This window comes from Nerophis ophidion, linkage group LG13, assembly GCF_033978795.1.
Source record: "Nerophis ophidion isolate RoL-2023_Sa linkage group LG13, RoL_Noph_v1.0, whole genome shotgun sequence".
In the NCBI taxonomy this organism is placed as follows: domain Eukaryota; kingdom Metazoa; phylum Chordata; class Actinopteri; order Syngnathiformes; family Syngnathidae; genus Nerophis; species Nerophis ophidion.
This window is the reverse complement of record NC_084623.1, coordinates 48,293,877-48,316,041: the sequence shown is the minus strand read 5'-3', so window position 1 is coordinate 48,316,041 and position 22,165 is coordinate 48,293,877. Positions and strand designations below refer to the sequence as shown.

At 37.3% G+C, this 22,165-nt stretch overlaps 2 protein-coding genes across 3 annotated transcripts in view; both read left to right on the top strand.

Annotated features, from left to right (window-relative positions):
- LOC133564673 (ion channel TACAN-like) overlaps nucleotides 1-13,969 on the top strand; it is a 47,649-nt gene extending 33,680 nt beyond the window's left edge. For both annotated transcript variants that reach the window (XM_061919146.1, XM_061919145.1), the window contains 9 exons: nucleotides 2,926-2,985; nucleotides 3,090-3,185; nucleotides 3,300-3,389; nucleotides 5,195-5,260; nucleotides 5,349-5,410; nucleotides 5,491-5,583; nucleotides 9,597-9,661; nucleotides 10,028-10,096; nucleotides 13,707-13,969. In XM_061919146.1, coding sequence (XP_061775130.1) covers nucleotides 2,926-2,985; nucleotides 3,090-3,185; nucleotides 3,300-3,389; nucleotides 5,195-5,260; nucleotides 5,349-5,410; nucleotides 5,491-5,583; nucleotides 9,597-9,661; nucleotides 10,028-10,096; nucleotides 13,707-13,820 — 715 coding nt within the window. In that variant the 3' untranslated portion in view covers nucleotides 13,821-13,969. The remainder of the gene's footprint in view (nucleotides 1-2,925; nucleotides 2,986-3,089; nucleotides 3,186-3,299; nucleotides 3,390-5,194; nucleotides 5,261-5,348; nucleotides 5,411-5,490; nucleotides 5,584-9,596; nucleotides 9,662-10,027; nucleotides 10,097-13,706) is intronic.
- A 5,211-nt stretch (nucleotides 13,970-19,180) lies between these two features.
- The window catches only part of porb (P450 (cytochrome) oxidoreductase b), a 69,746-nt gene continuing 66,761 nt past the window's right edge, over nucleotides 19,181-22,165 (top strand). The window contains exon 1 of the mRNA XM_061919143.1: nucleotides 19,181-19,305. The gene's annotated coding sequence lies outside the window, so the exon portion shown is untranslated. The remainder of the gene's footprint in view (nucleotides 19,306-22,165) is intronic.

The following is a 22,165-nucleotide window of genomic DNA, read 5'->3' as shown; positions in this document are numbered from 1 at the left end:
AAGGTGTGTTCACCCTAGGCAAAGAGTAACACAATGATTTATCTTAACCTCGCCTTAATGAATAGATATACAAGTGCTGTCGGGTTGTGGGAAACATTCTGCTCTTAAAAATGTCAAATATTGCTACCAAAACATAATACAATCCTAACATGTTGAATAGGTTTTGAAAAACAAACTTGCTAAAATACTGAGTAGTGAATGAAAAAGTAACAGCATAAGCGATTGAAAAAAGTAATTGGTGAACAGGATCGGGTCTGGTTTGATATAACTTTAATGAATAGATGTACAAATGCAGTTGGAAGACCCTGCTTATTTACGCTGTGTACTACTGCACAAATGTTCATGGTGTACTGTACAATTGTACTAAAAATCATTAAACTAGGAAAAATAAGATACACACAGTGGCAATGGCTGGCATGATATCTCATATCTCTATTTCCTGTAAATATTAAATATTATTTTCAAAACAACTGACATCTGACAAATGATACTGTTAGTATCATACTGTCTATGACCACATTGTCACACTGGATGTCAGAAGGCGGAACATACACACCTGAAGTCAGGGGGCGGGACATGAGTTTTTTTGTTTTTTTTACAATATACATTATATATATATATATATATATATATATATATATATATATATATATATATATATATAATTTTTTTAACTGATTTTTAAAAATGACGCATTGATTTAAAATCGGTCAGAATAACAATCGCGATTTGGATGTGAATCGATTTTCTACTACTAATAATAAATGTAAAAATAAAAATTGTCGTCCCTTGCCCATCGAGCTTCAAAGATTGCGACTTCCCTATATTGCGGATTTAAAAAAAATAATTTTCCGAAACATATTTTCAAAATATACCGTCTGTAGGCCATATGGGTTGCAGTGGCGTTGAGTTGTAATACACTTTTCCACCACTTGTGGCAGTAATGACAATATCAAACAAAGAAGTCCGGAGATCAAGTCTTAGAGAAGTTCCCTAAGCACAAAAATTATGACTAAAGTGGTGAAGCTGTATTTTCATTTGTACACACATTTTTTGACAGTTTAATTAACAAAAATATTCAATATTTTATTCTTTATTTTAGTACAACATAATTGTAAAAATATATGTTATTTATGAGTCCCTTTTTATGACTATATTTGGTTAGTAATTATTTTTCTCCTGAGCCTGACAAAAGATTAAGGTTTACGTGTTCAATAAAAATTTGTCTTGGTGGTTACACATGCGTTCATATCATTTGAAAAGGTTGTAAACTGTATGTAGGTTAGATGTAATTATTGAATTAGATTAAAATATCAAGAGTAAGATTACTAATTCAGTGTTTATATTTGAGTGAGGCCTAGGCTCTTATGTATTGGAAAAGTTGGGCCCCATGGTCAAAAAGGATAAGATTTCTTCATTTAAGTCAGGGGTCCTTAAACTTTTTGACTCGGGGGCCGGATTTGGTTAAAAAAACTGGCCGGAGGTGTATATATATATGTATATATATATATATATATATATATATATATATATATATATATATATATGATTGAGGGAACCCCTCATGAAACAGATCTGTAGAGATGAAGTAGTCTTGTGATTTTTTCCCACACCTATATATATATATATATATATATAGTCGAGGTTACTGTGGTTTAGCCGTCATACAGTGCTCAATACCGGGGTAGAGCGGAATATACATTAGGTCAGGAAAAATCACAGAGGCTATTTCATCCCTACAAGCCTGTTTCGCAGGTTTCCCAGCTCTTCAGGGGATTTTCTTAGAATTCACAAATCATAGATCAGTTGATCAATAAAAACATGCTTGTAGGGATGAAATGGCCTCTGTTTTTTCCTGACCTAACGTGTATATATATATATATATATATATATATATATATATATATATATATATATATATATATATATATATATATGTGTGTGTATATATATATGTGTATATATATATATATATGTATATGTGTATATATATATATGTATATGTGTATATATATATGTATATATATATATATATATATATATATATATATATATATATATATATATGTATATGTATATGTGTGTATATATATATATATACATATACATATATATATGTGTGTGTGTGTGTGTGTATATGATTTGACTGAGTGGTTAGGAAACAGAGAGTAACAAGCAGTAGAAAATGGATTAGAAAGGACAGATTTCAAAATAATATGACAAAAAATGAAAATAAATAAATAAATAAAAAAAAATAAAAAAAATAAAAATATATATATTTTCTAATTTTGGACTTCCCGCAGGCCGGATTTTGGACGCTGGCGGGCTGGATCTGGCCCGCGGGCCGTAGTTTGGGGACCCCTAATTTAAGTTAATGTAGATTTAGGTTCGAAAAATCTGTAAAATGTGCTTATTTTGACTAATAGGCTGTAGACACACATGAAACAGCAAGGAGCTGCGATGTGATTTTTTATTGAATATATATTTTTTAGAAATGCGATAGAGTGAAGCTGCAACATTTGAAGCATAAAGAGACATGAGGAAAACTGTAAATAGTTTTTAGAGGGGTTTTTTTGAACAAGAAATTACATTTGAAGTATAGTTGGATTCCAGATTACCACAAATGTGTAAAAAATTAAACATCATTGCAGGAAAAGGCAACAAACAATATGTTTCCATTGCTCAATAGTTTGAATTTACCTTTTAAATTGTATTTATTAAATTTGGAATCAGATTAATTTTCAGGACACTTCGCTCAATTAAAAAATATATTTTACGGTTAATTTGATTGTGCCTTTTACATGTTTTTTTGGGGGGGAGATGCAAAAAGCACCGATTTGGTGCGATGACCATTGAAAAATAAATAGTTACAATGACGTATTTGCTCAAATAAAGAAATGGGTTCAAACCTATTTTGTATTTCAGGCTGTACCTCAGCCTGGTTCTTGGCAATGTGAATGTCACTCTTCTAAGCAAACAGTCAAAGTAAGTATTGTCTTTTTCTTCCAGTATATGATAACCATAGGTAGGTTATTTTATGTCCAAAAGTCACTTCATGCATAAATATGAATATAATATTTTTCTGCCAGATTTGCCTACAAAGACGAATATGAGAAGTTCAAGCTGTACCTCACTGTCGTCCTGCTGCTGTTCTCCTTTGTATGCTATTTCTTTGTCAGCTACAGGTAAGCATTAACATAACATACGTATGTAATAATTGATCATGACCAGCATGTACAGTACGTGTCAATCAGAGTAACATTTTGTCTTTGTTTTTGTTTTTTTCTCCATGGTTTAAGATTTCTTGACGCAATCCTTAACTTCCTGCTGGTGTGGTATTATTGCACATTAACAATCAGGGAAAGCGTCCTCATCACCAATGGCTCTAGGTAGGTTCTACATTCTGTATTTTCTTGACGTACTTTTACATGTGTTTGGCAGCTTATTATGGGGGGTCAAATGGGACAGCTAAATAATTAGGTAAATAAATGAATATTTAAATAATTACCAAATGTGTCATTAATTCATTATAATTGAAATTTAATACATAATGTATTTTAAATTCACAGAATGTAAAAGTACATTTAATTATTTTATCATTGAGGTTTTTTTTTATATTTAATTAATTCTTAATTAAATTATTTGAATGTTTTTTTTAATATTCAATTAATTATTGATTTAATTATTTCACGATTTAATTAATTATGTCATGATTTATTTAATTATTTCATTAATCTTTGTGCCGTTAAAGTGTGGAATCAACTTCAATAAATGCTTCTCTTTAACTGCTACATGCTACCAAATCCTGAAAAATTAAGAGTATATCCCATAGCCAGCATGTTTTCAAAGACTTTAAAAAAGTTCCAGGCTTCAGACCCAAGCAATCGCTGGACTAGATTTGCGATATTGATGGGTTTGACTAATAAATTTAGTTACATTTTAAAATTGACTGCTGCCACACAGGTTGATGAAATAATTAAGAAATAATATCCGTCCATCAATCCATCCATTTTTTACTGCTTGTCCCTATTGAGGAGGCGGGGTGTGCCATAGCCCGGTGGTCCCCAACCTTTTTGTATCCGCGGACCGGTCAACGCTTAACAATTTGTCCCGCGGCCCGGGACAAATTTTCTTTTTTTTTTTTTTCTTCTTTGTCATGAAAAAGGGATGTTTTTTTCATGAAAGGGGAGTTTTTTGTGGTTGGTGCACTATTTGTAAGTGTATATTGTGTTTTTTATGTTGATTTAATAAAAAAAAAAAAAAAAAAGAAATAATGTTTTTTTTTATAAAAAATTCTTCTGGTACCGTAGCCTATCTCAGCTGCACCCGGGCAGAAGGCGGCGTACACCCTGGACAAGTCGCCACCTCATCACAGTAAGAAATCATATGAATAAATAATTCAATAGTGAAATCATTTATTAAATAATGAAATCAATATTAATTAATTACGTATTGAAATAATTGATTAAATGATTAACTAAATAAATGTACTATTACATCAATTTGAAAAATGAAACATATTTATGTATTTAAGTCCGATTATAATTAATAATGCCACAAAAATTGAATTACAAATATTGAATTATTTATTTTTTAATTATTTCTTCAAAATACAAAAAAAAAACATGTATGTATTTAATTCCAATTATGATTAATAGACTTAGACTTCCTTTTGTCATTTTTTTAATTTGAACTTTACAGTACAGATAAGAACAACATTTTATTGCATTAGCTCGTTGTATTGCAGGATAAAAGAGTGAAGTGAAGTGAATTATATTTATATAGCGCTTTTTCTCTAGTGACTCAAAGCGCTTTACAAAGTGAAACCCAATATCTAATTTTTACATACAAACCAGTGTGGGTGGCACTGGGAGCAGGTGGGTAAAGTGTCTTGCCCAAGGACACAACGGCAGTAACTAGGATGGCGGAAGCGGGAATCGAACCTGCAACCCTCAAGTTGCTGACACGGCCGCTCTACCAACCGAGCTATACCGCCCAAAGGGCAATAATAAAGCCACATACAATATTTTTATTTAGACATATCGGTAGAAAATGGATGGATGGATGGATATTTAATTATTTAAATATTTAATAGACCCCAAAATGGACAAGTGGTAGAAAATGGATGGAATATTTAATTATGTATTTTCCTTATGTCCCATAGCTAATTCCCTATCTGATGTCTGCATTACAGAATTAAAGGCTGGTGGGTTTTCCATCATTACATCTCAGCTTTTCTGTCCGGTGTAATGCTCACATGGTGGGTAAATATCACAGACACAGACTTGTAAAATATTTTTAACTTGCCGACTCTGTGCCGTTAAACTGTTGTTCCTTTTGCATTTAAGGCCCGATGGCAACCTGTACAAGGTATTCCGGAACCAGTTCCTGGCGTACTCCCTTTATCAGAGTAAGCCCAAGTCGTGGGGAAAGTATGTCAAATCAGGCTGATGTGCAGACTTTGAAAATATGTGCTTTGTGAATGTGCAGGTTTTGTCCAGTGTCTGCAGTGTTATTATCAGAGTGGATGTCTGTACAGACTCCGAGCATTAGGGGAAAGACACAACATGGATCTGACCGTGGGTAAGGTTCACAAACACACAAATTAATGGGTGATATTAGTTTACTAGTGTATGTATGTATAGTGTATAGTGCAATGGTTTTCAAACTTTTTTCAGTGAAATGCATCCTTTTGAAATATTTTGAAATATTTTTGTCAGCCAAGTGGTTAACCAACTAAACAGAGAAAACACTTTTTGTCTCCGTGAGTAGAGGCGGGGCAGCTAGCATGATACAAACAGAAAAGGTGAGCCTTGTAACGTATGGCAGGGGTCACCAACGCGGTGCCCGCGGGCACCAGGTAGCCCGTAAGGACCAGATGAGTAGCCCGCTGGCCTGTTCTAAAAATAGCTCAAAAGTCAGCATTTGCCAGTGAGCTGCCTCTATTTTTTTAATTTTGTTTATTTACTAGCAAGCTGGTCTCGCTTTGCTCGACATTTTTAATTCTAAGAGAGACAAAACTCAAATAGACTTTGAAAATCCAAGAAAATATTTTAAAGACTTGGTCTTCACTTGTTTAAATAAATTAATTTATCATTTTACTTTGCTTCCTATAACTTTCAGAAAGACAATCTTAGAGGAAAAAATACAACCTTAAAAATGAATTAAGGATTTTTAAACACATATACCTTTTTACCTTTTAAATTCCTTCCTCTTCTTTCCTGACAATTTAAATCAAAGTTCAAGTATTTATTTTTTATTGTAAAGAATAATGAATACAGTTTTAATTTAATTCTTCATTTTAGCTTCTGTTTTTCTTTTTTTATATTTGTGAAATATTTCTTCAAACTTATTGTGAATAAAATAGAAATAAAAATTATTCTGGCCAATCTAGAAAATCTGTAGAATCAAATTTAAATCTTATTTTAAAGTGGGTTTTAACCTATTTAAAACATGTCATCAAAATTTTAAAATGTTTTTTTAATCAGGAAAAATTACTTATGATGTTCCATAAATTCTTTTTTTAAATTTTTCAAAAAGATTCGAATTAGCTAGTTTTTCTATTAATTTTTTTTCAGTTTAATTTTGAATTTTAAAGATTTGAAATTGAAGATAAACTATGTTTCAAAATGTAATTTTAATTTTTTTCGTGTTTTCTCCTCTTTTAGCCGTTCGATTAAGTGTTTTTTTTCATCATTTATTCTCTACAAAAAACCTTCCGTAAAAGGAAAAAAATGTACGACGGACTGACGGACAGAAATCCCCTTTTTTTTAAATATATATATAGATTTATTTATTAAAGGTAAATTAAGTAAATTGGCTATTTCTGGCTATTTATTTAAGTGTGTATCAAACTGGTAGCCCTTCGCATTAATCAGTACCCAAGAAGTAGCTCTTGGTTTCAAAAAGGTTGGTGACATCTGACATATGGTAACATGGTAGACATTACCTGGATACCCCCCAAAAATTAACCACTTGTTGTTTAACCCATTGCGGAGTTTTCCTGAAAATCTGTCCATAAATTTGTGACAGAAAACCAGTGAACCTTTTTGTCATTTTTGGGTGGAGGCGAGGCTGCTATGATATATACACAGAGAGAAGTTGAGCCTGATGGACGTGACAAAAATGATCCAGATCAGCCCAAAAACAGACAGTATTTTCTGGACCATAGGGCGCACCGAATTATAAGGCGCATTGCCGATGAGCAGGTCTTTTCAGGTCTTTTTTCATACAAAAGCTGCACCGGATTATGAGGCGCGTTAAAGGGGTCATATTATGATTTTTTTCTAAATGTAAAACATTTCCTTGTGGTCTACACAACATGTAATGGTGGTTCTTTAGTCAAAATGTTCCACAGATGATGTTTTACAGATCATCTTCAAGCCGCTTTCTGACAGTCGCTTCGGGATGCGCCGTTTTGTGGGCGGTTTTATTTACGTGGCTCACCTTCGGCAGCGTCTTCTCCCTGTCATCTTTGTTGTAGCGGTGTAGCGTGCAAGGACGGGAGTGGAAGAAGTGTCAAAAGGTGGAGCTAACTGTTTTAATGACATTCAGACTTTACTTCAATCAATAACGGAGCAGCATCTCCTCATCTCCTCAACTCTCTAATATCTAAAGTGCCTTGGGTTGTTTTGTAAACCCACTACACTGGTAGTTTTTAGCGAGATATAAGTTAGAACTTTACGCCACTTTATATTAGAAATGGCAACCGCAGAGGATGAATGTCCCATAACAAAAAGATAGAGAAAAAATAGGAAGTTTATCAACTATGGTGTCCTCACAGACTACAAAGGCGGACGTGCGCACATTTTCAGGACTTATGCAGATCTCAAATACCCATCAGTAGGTACCAGAAGCTATGAAAAGTTGGTTTTGCATAATATTGTGAAACAAAACGCCAGATAATATGTCTGCTAATTGGTGCCATTTTGCACACCATAGTAATACTTGTATCTGTCAGAGTTTGTTGTTGTCGAACCCCAAAATGCAGAGAAGGAGGGAGGCATTGAGTAGGTAAACGCGGTTTAATAAAACACTAAGACAAAACCCAAAAAAAGAGCTAAAAAAAAACGCGCATGAGGCGGATAACAAACTAAAAGAGCTAGCATGGGAGCTACAAAACAAAAGGAGCTTAACATGGAAGCTAAAAAAAAAAAAAGAGCTTAGCATGGAAGCCAGCAAAAACAAAAGGGCCTAGCTTGGAAGCTATCCTGTAGCGAGCAGGAAAACAGAAGTCGTTACGTGTAGTACAAAGACAAATTGAAAGCAGGGAACAAAAGACAGTAAGCTACAAACTGCTACTGAAATATAGCTTATTGCTACGCTGCAATGGCACGACACGACACGAGCGACAATGCAGAAGTGACAAATAATCCATCCCTGACTGGATGGGAACACAGGTCTAAATAGGAGTGGGCTGATCGACACCAGGTGTGGCCAGGTGCCAATCAGCCGCAGCTGAGAGGACACAGCACTCGGGAAGAAAGACAGGAAACAGACAAAATAAGAGCGCTGACAGAAACTAAAGACAGGAAATACTACACACGCACAGAGGAAAAACTAAAACACAAACAAACTGTCAGGGGCAAGCCTGACAGTATCTCTGACTACGGTAGCCGTAATAGGCCGACAATCCATCCAGCGGTGAGTTTTCAAAGTCATACTAAAACATTTTGACAGATTTTTGAGTGCCGTGTGTAATGTTCTTTATTTTCAATGGAACATTTAAAGCTCGCGAGCCAGAATTGTCTCTTTTGACGACTGTATCTGGCTCTCAGTGTCAGACTGTATCTGACATTGCTTAACATGATAAGTAATGAATAATTCCTCTGGAAATAACTGTGTTGAAAATAACGTTCAAATAATAAAACATTGTCATGCATTTTAATCTATCCATGCGTTTTCTACCGCACCTGTTCAAGGTTGTGGGTGGCTCAGCCAACCCCAGCTGTCTTTCGGGGTACAGGAGGGTCGCATTCATGGAAAGAAGTATTTTTTTTTTAATATAAGTTGGTTAGCTTCAGAATAACAATTTTATTTTCACGGGACACATTTCCGGCCTATTTGTTGTTCCCGTGTGAGGAGATGTTGCTCTGTTATTGTTTGAAGTAAAGTCTGAATGTCATTAAAACAGTTAGCTCAATCTTTTGACACTTCTTCCACTCCCGTCCTTGCACGCTACACCGCTACAACAAAGATGACAGGGAGAAGACGCTGCCAATGGTGAACCACGTAAAAAAGACCACTCACAAAATGGCGCATCCTGAAGAGACTGTCAGAAGGCGGCTTGAAGATGATCTGTAAAACATAATCTATGCAACATTTTGACCAAAGAACCACCATTACATGTTATGTAGACCACAAGGAAGTGTTTTACATTTAGAAAAAAATAAATATTAATATGACTCCTTTAATGCGCCCTATAACCCGCAGTGCCTTATATATGGAAAATTATACAAAATAGACAATTCATCGGCAGTGCACCTTTTAATCTGGTGCGCCCTATGGTCTGGAAAATACGGTACTATTTTTGGTTGAGAACCACTAGTGTACTGTAATGATATTGTAGTAATATACAGGTTGATTTCTTTTCTTAGAGGGATTTCAGTCCTGGATGTGGAAAGGGCTGACGTTTCTTTTGCCTTTCCTGTTTTTCGGTCATGTGAGTAAACTTTTGACCCAATGAAGTTGCATTAAAGATTTTGCTATGTCATGGTTTAGACTGGTGAAAGTCAATCACTCACATGAGTCATGTACCCCCATTAATTACTTTTTACCTTTTTTTAAATTGATCTCAACTCTGTACACTGCTGCTGGAATTTTAATTTTCCTGAAGGAACTCTCCTGAAGGAATCAATAAAGTACTATCCATCTATCTATCTATCTATCTATCTATCTATCTATCTATGTACTGTACCATGCATGTCATCAAATTTACATTGTTGCGTAACATTCAATGTTTGTTGGCTCTACCTTTTGTTCCTAAAAGAACGAACTAAACCTCAAAAGCTACTGTTTTGTCTTGCAGTTCTGGCAGCTCTTCAATAGCCTCTCTCTCTTCAGAATGGCTCAGCTCCCAGACTGCAAAGAATGGCAGGTCAGCGCTCACACAGTCCACTTTTCACTATAATTAGATAGCAATTAGGGTTTCAAGATGTTTGCGATGCAGTTCAGGTAACCGATTAAAAGTTTGACAATAGAATATGAGGTCAGTGGGGAGAAAAAAACTATAGAATGGTACTTCGATTTTTGTGTGAAAAGGTTTAGACGAAGACCAAATCATACAAAAAAGGAAATAAATGTTTCCCATTGACAAATACTGTAAATTCAAATAATAACATTAAGTCGCTAACACATGGGATATATATATATATATATATATGTGTGTGTGTTTGTGTGTATATATGTATGTATATATATGCATATATATATGTATATATAGTTATGTATAGATATATATATGTATGTATATATATGTGTGTGTGTATATATATGTATATATATATATATGTATATATATGTATATATATATATATGTGTGTGTGTTTGTGTGTATATATGTATGTATATATGTATATATATGCATATATATATGTATATATAGTTATGTATAGATATATATATGTATGTATATATATGTGTGTGTGTATATATATGTATATATATATATATGTATATATGTATATATATATATATGTATATGTAAATATATATATGTATATATATGCATATATATATGTATATATAGTTATGTATATGTATATATATATATGTATGGATGTATATATATATACGTATATATGTACATAGATATATATGTGCCCTGCAATGAGGTGGCGACTTGTCCTCCGCCCGATTGTAGCTGAGATAGGCGCCAGCGCCCCCCGCGACCCCAAAAGGGAATAAGCGGTAGAAAATGGATGTGTATATGTATATATACATATGTATAAATATATATATGTATATATATATATATATATATATATATATATATATATATATAAATATGTATGTACGTATGTATGTATGCTTTTTGCAGATGATGTAGTCCTGATGGCTTCATCTGGCCGGGATCTTCAGCTCTCACTGGATCGGTTCGCAGCCGAGTGTGAAGCGACCGGAATGAGAATCAGCACCTCCAAGTCCGAGTCCATGGTTCTCGCCCGGAAAAGGGTGGAGTGCCATCTCCGGGTTGGGGAGGAGACCCTGCCCCAAGTGGAGGAGTTCAAGTACCTAGGAGTCTTGTTCACGAGTGGGGGAAGAGTGGATCGTGAGATCGACAGGCGGATCGGTGCGGCGTCTTCAGTAATGCGGACGTTGTATCGATCCGTTGTGGTGAAGAAGGAGCTGAGCCGGAAGGCAAAGCTCTCAATTTACCGGTCGATCTACGTTCCCATCCTCACCTATGGTCATGAGCTTTGGGTCATGACCGAAAGGATAAGATCACGGGTACAAGCGGCCGAAATGAGTTTCCTCCGCCGGGTGGCGGGGCTCTCCCTTAGAGATAGGGTAAGAAGCTCTGCCATCCGGGAGGAGCTCAACGTAAAGCCGCTGCTCCTCCACATCGAGAGGAGCCAGATGAGGTGGTTCGGGCATCTGGTCAGGATGCCACCCGAACGCCTCCCTAGGGATGTGTTTAGGGCACGTCCAGCTGGTAGGAGGCCACGGGGAAGACCCAGGACACGTTGGGAAGACTATGTCTCCCGGCTGGCCTGGGAACGCCTCGGGATCCCCCGGGAAGAGCTAGACGAAGTGGCTGGAGATAGGGAAGTCTGGGCTTCCCTGCTTAGGCTGCTGCCCCCGCGACCCGACCTCGGATAAGCGGAAGATGATGGATGGATGGATATATATATATATATATATATATATATATATGTATATGTGGATATATATATATATATATGTATACATGTATGTGTATGTATATGTATGTATATATATATATGTGTGTATATGTATATTTATATATATGTGTATATATGTATATTTATATATATATGTGTGTTTATATGTCTGTATATATGTGTGTATACTGTACACGTGTATATATATATATATATATATATATAGAGCTCTTTTACCTTAACCGCTATACGGACAGTAATCAGACCAATGCATACGTCAGTACAAAAGCAAGTTAAAACAAGGATTCTCAAACTGTGGTACAGGTACCACTAGTGGTATGCGGGCTCCAACTAGTGTACGTCAAAGAATAACTCAATTAAGTGCTTTGTTTTTCAATGTTGAAACACAGTGTTACTGTTCAAACTGTGAGCAATGCTACAGTGGCCAAAATGGTAAACACACTTGTTAAATAAAACCTCTGCTTTGTTTCAATTAAAAATTAGGCCTACTATGCTACTGTATTTTAATGTTGGCCATTACGGTGGTACTCGGATGCCAAGGGTTTTCTGAGGTGGTACTTGGTGAAAAAAAGTTTGAAAAACCACTGAGATCGGGGATTCAAACTGGTGTGCTCGCTGGCAAATTTAATTCCAGAAAACAGCCTGAAAAACTAGTTTAGAAAAAATTGTTCCCAAGTTTTGTACAAATAAATTACATGCATTTAAGTTAAAACAATTTAAAACGTTCCTGGATGTTTATGACAATAAAATTGCATTAGTGTACAAACGTATTGCTCTTTTTTTTGTTTTTGTTTTACTTTTTTTAGCTGTATGTAGAAATAGCGCCTTTTGGAGTGACAGCTGAATGCATCAGCTCTGTGGTGCTTTGTATTTTATGTCCTTGTATTCTTTAATTTTTTCCTCTTTGTGTCATAGCAAAATAGCGCCGCAGATGGCCACCATTAACTGTGCTCTCGTCTACTTTTTCTTTGTTTCTTGCATTGAGAAAAGAGAGCACAGTACCAAGTCATATTCCTTGTGTGTAAACATACTTGGCTAATAAAACAGATTCTGATTGGGGTCTTTTCTTCAGCTAATGTCAATAATACAAGCAATTAATAACCTGATTCCAAAAAGTAATCATTTGTCAGCCTCTATGGTATTATTAGATGTAGAGTTATTTCCCTCCAGTGTTACAACATGCAAAATGGAATCAGCGTGGTGGTGTCAGAGTTATTTGTTGATGAACCCCAAGATGCAGAGACGGAGGCAAGCATAGAAAATGAAAACATGATTTAATTAAAACTAAACAAGAACAAACAAAAAGCACGCACGTGGGCGGAATAACAAACTAAGGGAGCTAGCACTGGAAGCTAGAAAACAAAAAGGAACATCAGCATGGAGGCTAGTGGATAGCAAACAGAAAACTGGAAATAACTAATGCTAACAGAAACAGCTTACCGCTACGACAACCAGGACAAAATGTAGCACGACAGGTAGTAGCTGTAACAAAACGACATGACAGGTAGCACGACAAGAGTGACATGTGGCAACGACAATACCAATGACAATACAATGATCCAGCAACTGACACAAGACAAAGCAGGTACAAATAGGAGCAGGCTGATTGGCAACAGGTGTGGCCAGGTGCCAATCAGCCGCAGCTGAGGAGGAACACAGCACTCAGGGAAAAACGAGACAGGAAGCTGACAAAATAAGAGCACTAGACAGGAATTAAAGACAGGAGATACTAAACACAGAGGAAACAGACAAATGCAGAGGAAAAAAATAAAACATAGACAAACTGTCAGGTGGAATGTCTTTGTATGAATTTAAAACTGTGTTTTTAATGTAATTTACCAGGTTTTGGTGTGTGGCCTCTGCTTCTGCATTCTGTTCCTGGGAAACTTCTTCACAACGCTCGCTGTGGTCCATCAGAAGGTCAAGAGGAGGAATCAAAAACCAAAGACTCTTTGACACATTCACAGTCCTAGTAATTCATCAAAAATAAGGACCTTGTAAATGTTTTTTAAAAAGTGTATAAATTGCTATTATTATGTAATTCATCAAAAATAAGGACCTTGTATATGTATTTTTAAAAGTGCATAAATTGCTATTGTTATTGATGTGTTGGACATGTTTCTTATTTATACACTTTGATCTGATACGATATCTTGGGTCAGGGATGTCGAACTCCTTTTCAATGAGGGCCACATCGCAGTTATGGCTGCCTTCAAAGGGCTGTTTGTAACCTTGGATAACTTATGAATAGAAATGTATAGGAATTTACCTCATGATATTACTTTATAATCGTCTATCAATTTGATCGTCATATTTTCTTTAACATACACTATCAAAAAAAATGCAGTAAAAAACTGGAAGCTCATTTATTACAATTTTACATTAACTTACGCTCTTCTTTACAGCACATTACTGTAAATGGAAAAACTGTAAGAAAGTTTTTATACAGTAAAATTCTGGCAACTGAGCCACCAGTTTTTTAGCATCTATGTGTGTGTGTGTGTGTATGTATATATATATATATATATGTATATATATACCCGTATACATATACAGGGAGTATACCGTATTTCCTTGAATTGCTTGCGGGCATAAAGTATGCGCCTGCCTTGAATTACTGCCGGGTCAAACTCGCTTCGCAAAATAATTAGCGCATGCTTATTATTACCGCCTGGTCAACCTCGTGATGTCACGAGTGACATTTCCCCTGTCCTCATTTTCAAAATGAAGGAGGCTGATTTCAATACCGGTAATTTGAAATCGCATAAAGGGAAAAAGATTAAGAGCTATTCAGTAGGATTTAAGGTCCAAGCTTACATCACACTCAAATTTTTACTGCATGCCTATGGTAAGTGCCGGAGTGAGAAGAGGTTTTAAAATAATTAGCGCATGCTTACTTTTACCGCATACCTTTGGTAAACGCAGGAGTGAAAAGAGGTTTTAAATTAATTAGTGCCCCAGCGGCAATTCAAGGAAATACGGTATGTATATATATATATATGTATATATATATATATATATATATATATATATACAAGGGAGTAATTTGCTTTCATAAAAACGTTATCATAATGATATTATGGTTTGACAAATGGGTCCATAAAGTATTTGACAAAGTTGTTATTGAATACTTTTTGGTCCCATTTTCTTTTAACAAAATAAATCATGCATTGTGAGTGTATCATACGTTTCTGTAGGTGTACCTGAAGCAGCAATAACACCCACAACACTGGTTTACTCTAATATAATTGCAATGTTTGTTCTTAATACAGAGTTGTTTTTTTCAAAGATAAAAGGCTGGCTTCCACTGGAGAGACATGTGTCGGCTACCTTTAGCGCCCCCATTTCTCCCAGTGTGGCGAGTCAGATTACTGACTTAGACTTCCTTTTTATTGTCATTCAAATTTGAACTTTACAGCACAGATACTGTACAGGCATTGAACAATATATCGCCCCTTACTTTGAGGCAGAGGTACTTGCTGCCTCAGGGCTTGCCTTTTCCCTGTGGCATCAAGCATGTGCCCCCTCTCACGCACACGCTCAATACACTTTGTGTGTAGCTATGGAGGCACCACCTGTGTCTGCCTCACTTCTGGTCTGCTGCGTTAATTTGATCAGGAAACACAGAATTTCTGCGATTTTGACCATGAAAATAATCCAAATACACAGGAACCACACCAAGATCACATAGAAAGCATAGACCAAAAGAAAAATATTCAAACTTATTTTATTACTCTGTTACTCTAGTTAAGCCTTTTACCCCTCCTGGTGGCAAGGTGAGGCACTGCCTCACTTGCCTCCCCTGACAGCACGTCGCTGATACATATATACAGTATATATATATATATATATATATATATATATATATATATATATATACTGTATATATATATATATATATGTATATATATATATATATATATATATGTCTTGATTGGATTATCCGGAGAATAGTGCTCGATACCGTGGTAGAGCGCAATATGTAGGTGTGGGAAAAAATCACAAGACTACTTCATCTCTACAGAACTGTTTCATGAGGGGTTCCCTCAATCATCAGGAGATTTTAATGGAAGCATTCACATACAATTGTTTATATAGAGCACAGAGTGGGTGGGTACAAGCAGGCGTAGGGTGTGGTGATTGGCTCATGTGTTACCTAGGAGGTGTTTCCGCCTGTGGCGGCATGTTGAAAAGATTTCACTGCGCTTGTTGAGGGATGATAGCTCTGGATGATATATAATAAACAGTTTCTCTTTTAAGCATAAGTTGCATCTTTTATTACCACTGTTGTAAGGTATGCTGGATGCAAGAATTTGCCATGTTATTGAATATTCAACATTATTGTCTTTGAGGTTCCAAATGTGTTTGCTGAGTTCGGTAGAATTCTGCAAAGTCTGGTTTCTAAAGGAGGCGTTGTGATTATTCCATCTTGTTTTGAACGCTCCTTCGGTTAATCCTACGTACGTGTCGGATGTGTTAATGTCCTTGCGTATTACCTTTGCTTGGTAAACGACTGATGTCTGTAAGCACCTTCCGTTGAGAGGGCAATCAGGTTTCTTGCGACAGTTACATTCATTATTGGTTTCAGAGTCGTTTAGTCTGGGGGTAGGCAGTCCTTTTGCAATTGCTTTGTTGTGGTTTGAAATGATTTGTTGCATGTTATTCATACAGCTGTAGCTCAATTTAATGTTGTTCTTGTTGAATATTTTTCTTAGGGTGTTGCCTTTGGGGAAGTGTTTGTCGATCAGAGTGAGGAACTTGCGGCCGATGTTGGTTGAGACGTCTTTGCTGAATGGCGGATTGTACCAGATGATGTTGTTTCGTTTTCTGCTCTTTTTTGGTTGGTTTCCTGGGGTGGGTTCATAGGTGAGGGTGAAGTTGTATCCGCTTTCATCATATATATATATATATATATATATATATATATATATATATATATATATATATATATAATATATATGTATGAATGACAGAGAGATTTAATCCATATATATATATACATATATACATATGAGAGAGAGAGGGATAAGGGATTTTCCAGAATTAGCCTAGTAAATTTGTCTAATAACATCTGAATCGCTCCAACTGTAGTCTTTTTTTTTCTAGTCCTTCACTCTCACTATCCTCATCCACATCTCTTTCATCCTCGCTCAAATTAATGGGGAAATTGTCGCTTTCTCGGTCTGAATCGCTCTCGCTGCTGATGGCCATGATTGTAAACAATGTCCAGATGTGAGGAGCTCCACAACCCGTGATGTCACGCGCACATCGTCTGCTGATTCCGGTACAGGCAAGGCTTTTTTATCAGCACCAAAAGTTGCGAATTTTACCGTCGATGTTCTCTATTAAATCCTTTCAGCAAAAATATGGCAATATCGTGAAATGATCAAGTATGACACATAGAATGGACCTGCTATCCCCGTTTAAATAAGAAAATCTAATTTCAGTAGGCCTTTAAGTCTCACCTTAGAACTCATTTGTATACTCTAGCCTTTAAATGGACTCCCTTTTTAGACCAGTTGATCTGCCGTTTCTTGTCTTTTTCTCCTCTGTCCCACTCTCCCTCGTGGAGGGGGTCTGGTCCAGTGGCCAGGATGGACTGCTCGTCCAGAGTCGGGACCCAGGATGGACCGCTGGCCTGTGTATCGGCTGGCGACATCTCTGCGCTGCTGATCCGCCTCCGCTTAGGATGGTTTCCGTTGGCTCCACTATGGACGGGACTCTCGCTACTGTGTTGGATCCACTTTGGACTGGACTCTCACGTTTGTGTTGGATCCATTACGAATTGAACTGTCACAGTATCATGTTAGACCCGGGGCTTCACGGTGGCAGAGGGGTTAGTGCGTCTGCCTCACAATACAAAGGTCCTTCAGTCTTGGGTTCAATCCCAGGCTCGGGATCTTTCTGTGTAGAGTTTGCATGTTCTCCCCATGAATGCGTGGGTTCCCTCCGGGTACTCCGGCTTCCTCCCACTTCCAAAGACATGCACCTGGGGATAGGTTGATTGGCAACACTAAATTGGCCCTAGAGTGTGAATGTGAGTGTGAATGTTGTCTGTCTATCTGTGTTGGCCCTGCGATGAGGTGGCGACTTGTCCAGGGTGTACCCCGCCTTCCGCCCGATTGTAGCTGAGATAGGCGCCAGCGCCCCCCGCGACCCAAAAAGGGAATAAAAGGTAGAACATGGGTGGATGGATGGATATATATATATACATATATATATGAGAGAGAGATATATTTAATCAATTTTTTTAATTTATACATTTCTTTCCAATCTGGATCATTAAGAATCGTGATTTGAATGCGAATTGATTTTTTTTACACCCCTAATATTTTTTGAATTTCGTTTTTTTAACTGATATAATTTTTTTATTTTTTTTTGTCATGAAAAAGGGACTTTTTTGTCATGAAAAAGGGAGGTTTTTGTGGTTGGTGCACTAATTGTAACTATATATTGTGTTTTTTTTATGTTGATTTAATAACATTTTTTTTTTAAAATAAAAATTAATAAAAATTCTTCTGCGGCCCGGTACTAATCGGGCCATGGCCCGGTACCGGGCCGCAGCCCGGTGGTTGGGGACCACTGCCCTAGGTGGGAGGGTCGCCCACATATGCAGTCCTCACCAAGGTTTCTCATAGTCATCATTGTCACTGTCACCGACTTTATGTGGGCTCTACTTAGGATAACGTTGTGGTTTGTGCAGCCCTTTGAGACACTGGTGATTTAGGGCTATACAAATAAACATTGATTGATTGATTAAAACAAGTTGAAAAACTTATTCGGGTGTTACCATTTAGTGGTCAATTGTACGGAATATGGACTTTACTGTGCAATCTACTAATAAAAGTTTTAATCAATCAGTGTGTGTGTGTGTGTGTGTGGCCCATGCATGACGCTGCACTTTTTTTTTTTAACCTTTCACCACTGGATATATTATGGATGTACATATTGTTTCTAAGGGGCAACAATATATATTTACCTGGCTTTTTCTTTTGTAGCGTTGATAAAATTAACAAAGTTGTTGTAAAAAAAGGGGCCTGTTTGCCCGGGATGCACAGTGTCCTGTAGAGCTGCGTGGATTACATAACTGTGACTCTTGCTCTACAGTACCTCAGCAGTTATATATCATGGAGGGTTACAATAGTATACTGGTAGTAGATCATGTTTTTCTGAGGGGGGGGTGGACTTCGAAACACTTGTCCGCTTTTGACAAGTGTTATATTAAAAATACCCTTTCTATATAACGCTGTGATATATTGACAAAATTTATACATTATTATGCGCGCAAAAGTGGAATAAAAACACAATTTTTGTGTCGAGTTCGCTTTCGTCACTTAACGTCAACACCCCCGCGTCCTGCGCTGAAATGGTGTGATCCTCCACGGCGTAAAGTTTTCTTCCGCATGTGCGCACTGAGGACGTGAACGCGAGAGGCGGAAAGGTAAGCGTGACGTTCTGTTCTCTTTATTTCGATTATCGTTATCTTTACTCAATGGCAGTGATTAAATGTACACGCTGGTGACACGCGGCCTTTTTAAAACGCAAAAACACGCAGCGGATGTTTTTTTGTTTTTTTGTTTTAACTTGGGACAAAAAGTGCTAAACGTGTAGACTGTAGTTACGCAACGTAAGGTTATATTCTATTGTCGACAATATCATTGACTTAAATTGTCAGCCATTTGGCGGTAATAGTAATGTCGTCTTGTTTATTCTCGCCATTTGTTGAAATTGTGTTTAGCGGTACCGCAGTCGAGTAAACTGAATTGGGAGGAATTTGGACTATTTATCCCTATGTCTGTGTCCAATCCTTCTAATCACCCGCTGGCTACAGACCCTTAAAGCCTCCTTTATTATGATTTAATTTGCAACGAAGCCAAGTTTCACATGGTAGTGAATCTGTCCCTTGTGCATTCATAACATGGCTGATTCTGAGTTGTGCTTCAGTATTTTGTGGATTGATACTTTCTGTCAAATGTTCTCAATTTAAAAGCCTACTGAAATGACATTTTCTTATTTAAATGGGGATAGCAGGTCCATTCTATGTGTCATACTTGATCATTTAGCAATATTGCTATATTTTTGCTGAAAGGATTTAGTAGAGAACATCGACGATAAAGTTCGCAACTTTTGCTCGCTAATAAAAAAAAGCCTTGCCTGTACCGTAAGTAGCAGACGATGTGCGCATGATGTCAGGGGTTGTAGAGCTCCTCACATGTGAACATTGCTTACAATCATGGCCACCAGCAGCTAGAGCGATTCGGACCGAGAAAGCGACAATTTCCCCATTAATTGGAGCGAGCATCAAAGATTTGTGGATGAGGATACTAAGAGTGAAGGACTAGAAGAATCAATCAATCAATCAATGTTTATTTATATGGCCCCAAATCACAAATGTCTCAAAGGACTGCACAAATCATTACGACTACAACATCCTCGGAAGAACCCACAAAAGGGCAAGGAAGACTCACACCCAGTGAGAAAAAAAGACGAGGGCACTGGAAGATCCATCCATCCATCCATCTTCTTCCGCTTATCCGAGGTGGGGTCACGGGGGCAGCAGCCTAAGCAGAGAAGCCCAGACTTCTCTCTCCCCAGCCACTTTGTCTAGCTCTTCCCGGGGGATCCCAAGGCGTTCCCAGGCCAGCCGGGAGACATAATGTTCCCAACGTGTCCTGGGTCTTCCCCGTGGCTTCCTACCTGTTGGACGTGCCCTACTCGGGTGGCATCCTGACCAGATACCCGAGCCACATCATCCGGCTCCTCTCGATGTGGAGGAGCAGCGGCTTTACTTTGAGCTCCTCTCGGATGGCGGAGCTTCTCACCCTATCTTTACTAGGATAATTCTGGAAAATCCCTTTTTTGCTTATTGTGGTAATAGTGTTTTAGTGAGATTATATAGTCATACCTGAAAGTCGGAGGGCCGCGGTGAACGCCAGTGTCTCTGAGAGAAGCCAAGCTCACAGCTGCCTTTTTGACAGCTGCAGGAGGAGGTCGCATAGTCCACTCAAGTCTCCGGTTAGAGCCGACTTAATATCACAGTTTTCCCATCCAAAAACTTGCTGGTTGACGTAGAGAAACCGGCTGTGTTTCGGTTGCTAAAGGCAGCCGCAATACACCGCTTCCCACCTACGTCTTTCTTCTTTGACGTCTCCATTATTAATTGAACAAATTGCAAAAGAATCAGCAACACAGATGTCAAAAATACTGTGTAATTATGCGATGAAAAGAGACGACTTATAGCTGGGAACGGTGCTGGAACAAAATGTCCTCTACAATGCGTGACGTCACAAGTACGCTCCAACATTCCGCGACGTTTTCAACAGGATACTTCGTAGGAAATTTAAAATTGCAATTTAGTAAACTAAACCGGCCGTATTGGCATGTGTTGCAATGTTAATATTTCATCATTGATATATAAACTATCAGACTGTGTGGTCGGTAGTAGTGGGTTTCAGTAGGCCTTTAAATCTGTTGTGTCGTGCAGGGGCGTCAAAACTCATTTTAGATCAGGGGTTTCATGGGGGGAAAAATGTACTCCAAAGTGGGCCGGACTGGTTAAAATAACAGCACGATAACTTAAAAAAATTTTTGTTTAAAAATAGAACAAGGACATTCTGAAAATGTACAAATCATAATGTTGTTGTTTGTTTTTTTTACACTGGTATTCTACCTTTAGGGTTGAACGCTATACCGGTCGGTTTGATTGATTGATTGAAACTTATTAGTAGATTGCACAGTACAGTGCATATTCCGTACAATTGGTAACACCCGAATAAAGTTAAAGTACCAATGATTGTCACACACACACACCCCCAATTTCAACCCTTGATGCTAAGTGCCAAACAGGGAGGTGATGGGTCCCATTTTTATAGTCTTTGGAATGACTTGACCGGTGTGTAAACTCACAATCTACCGATCTCAAGGCAGACACTCTAACCACTAGGCCACTAGTGGGGATAAGTTTTTCAACTTGTTTAAGTCGGGGTCCACATTAATCAGTTCATGGTACAAATATATACTATCAGCATAATACAGTCATCACAGAGGTTAATCATCAGAGAATATACATTGAATTATTTACATTATTTATAATCCGGGGGGTTAGGTTGGGTTGCTACCAGCATATTACAATCATCAACAATGATATCATCTGAAAAAAGGACATTGTAACAGTGTAGGTCTCACTTCGAAGGAAATGTACACTACGGTATTAGTATATTACCGTGATATTAATGAATAATTTTCGGTACTGTACCGTCTCTGAAACGTACCGGTCCCGCGTCGAACTCACGTCGTGACAT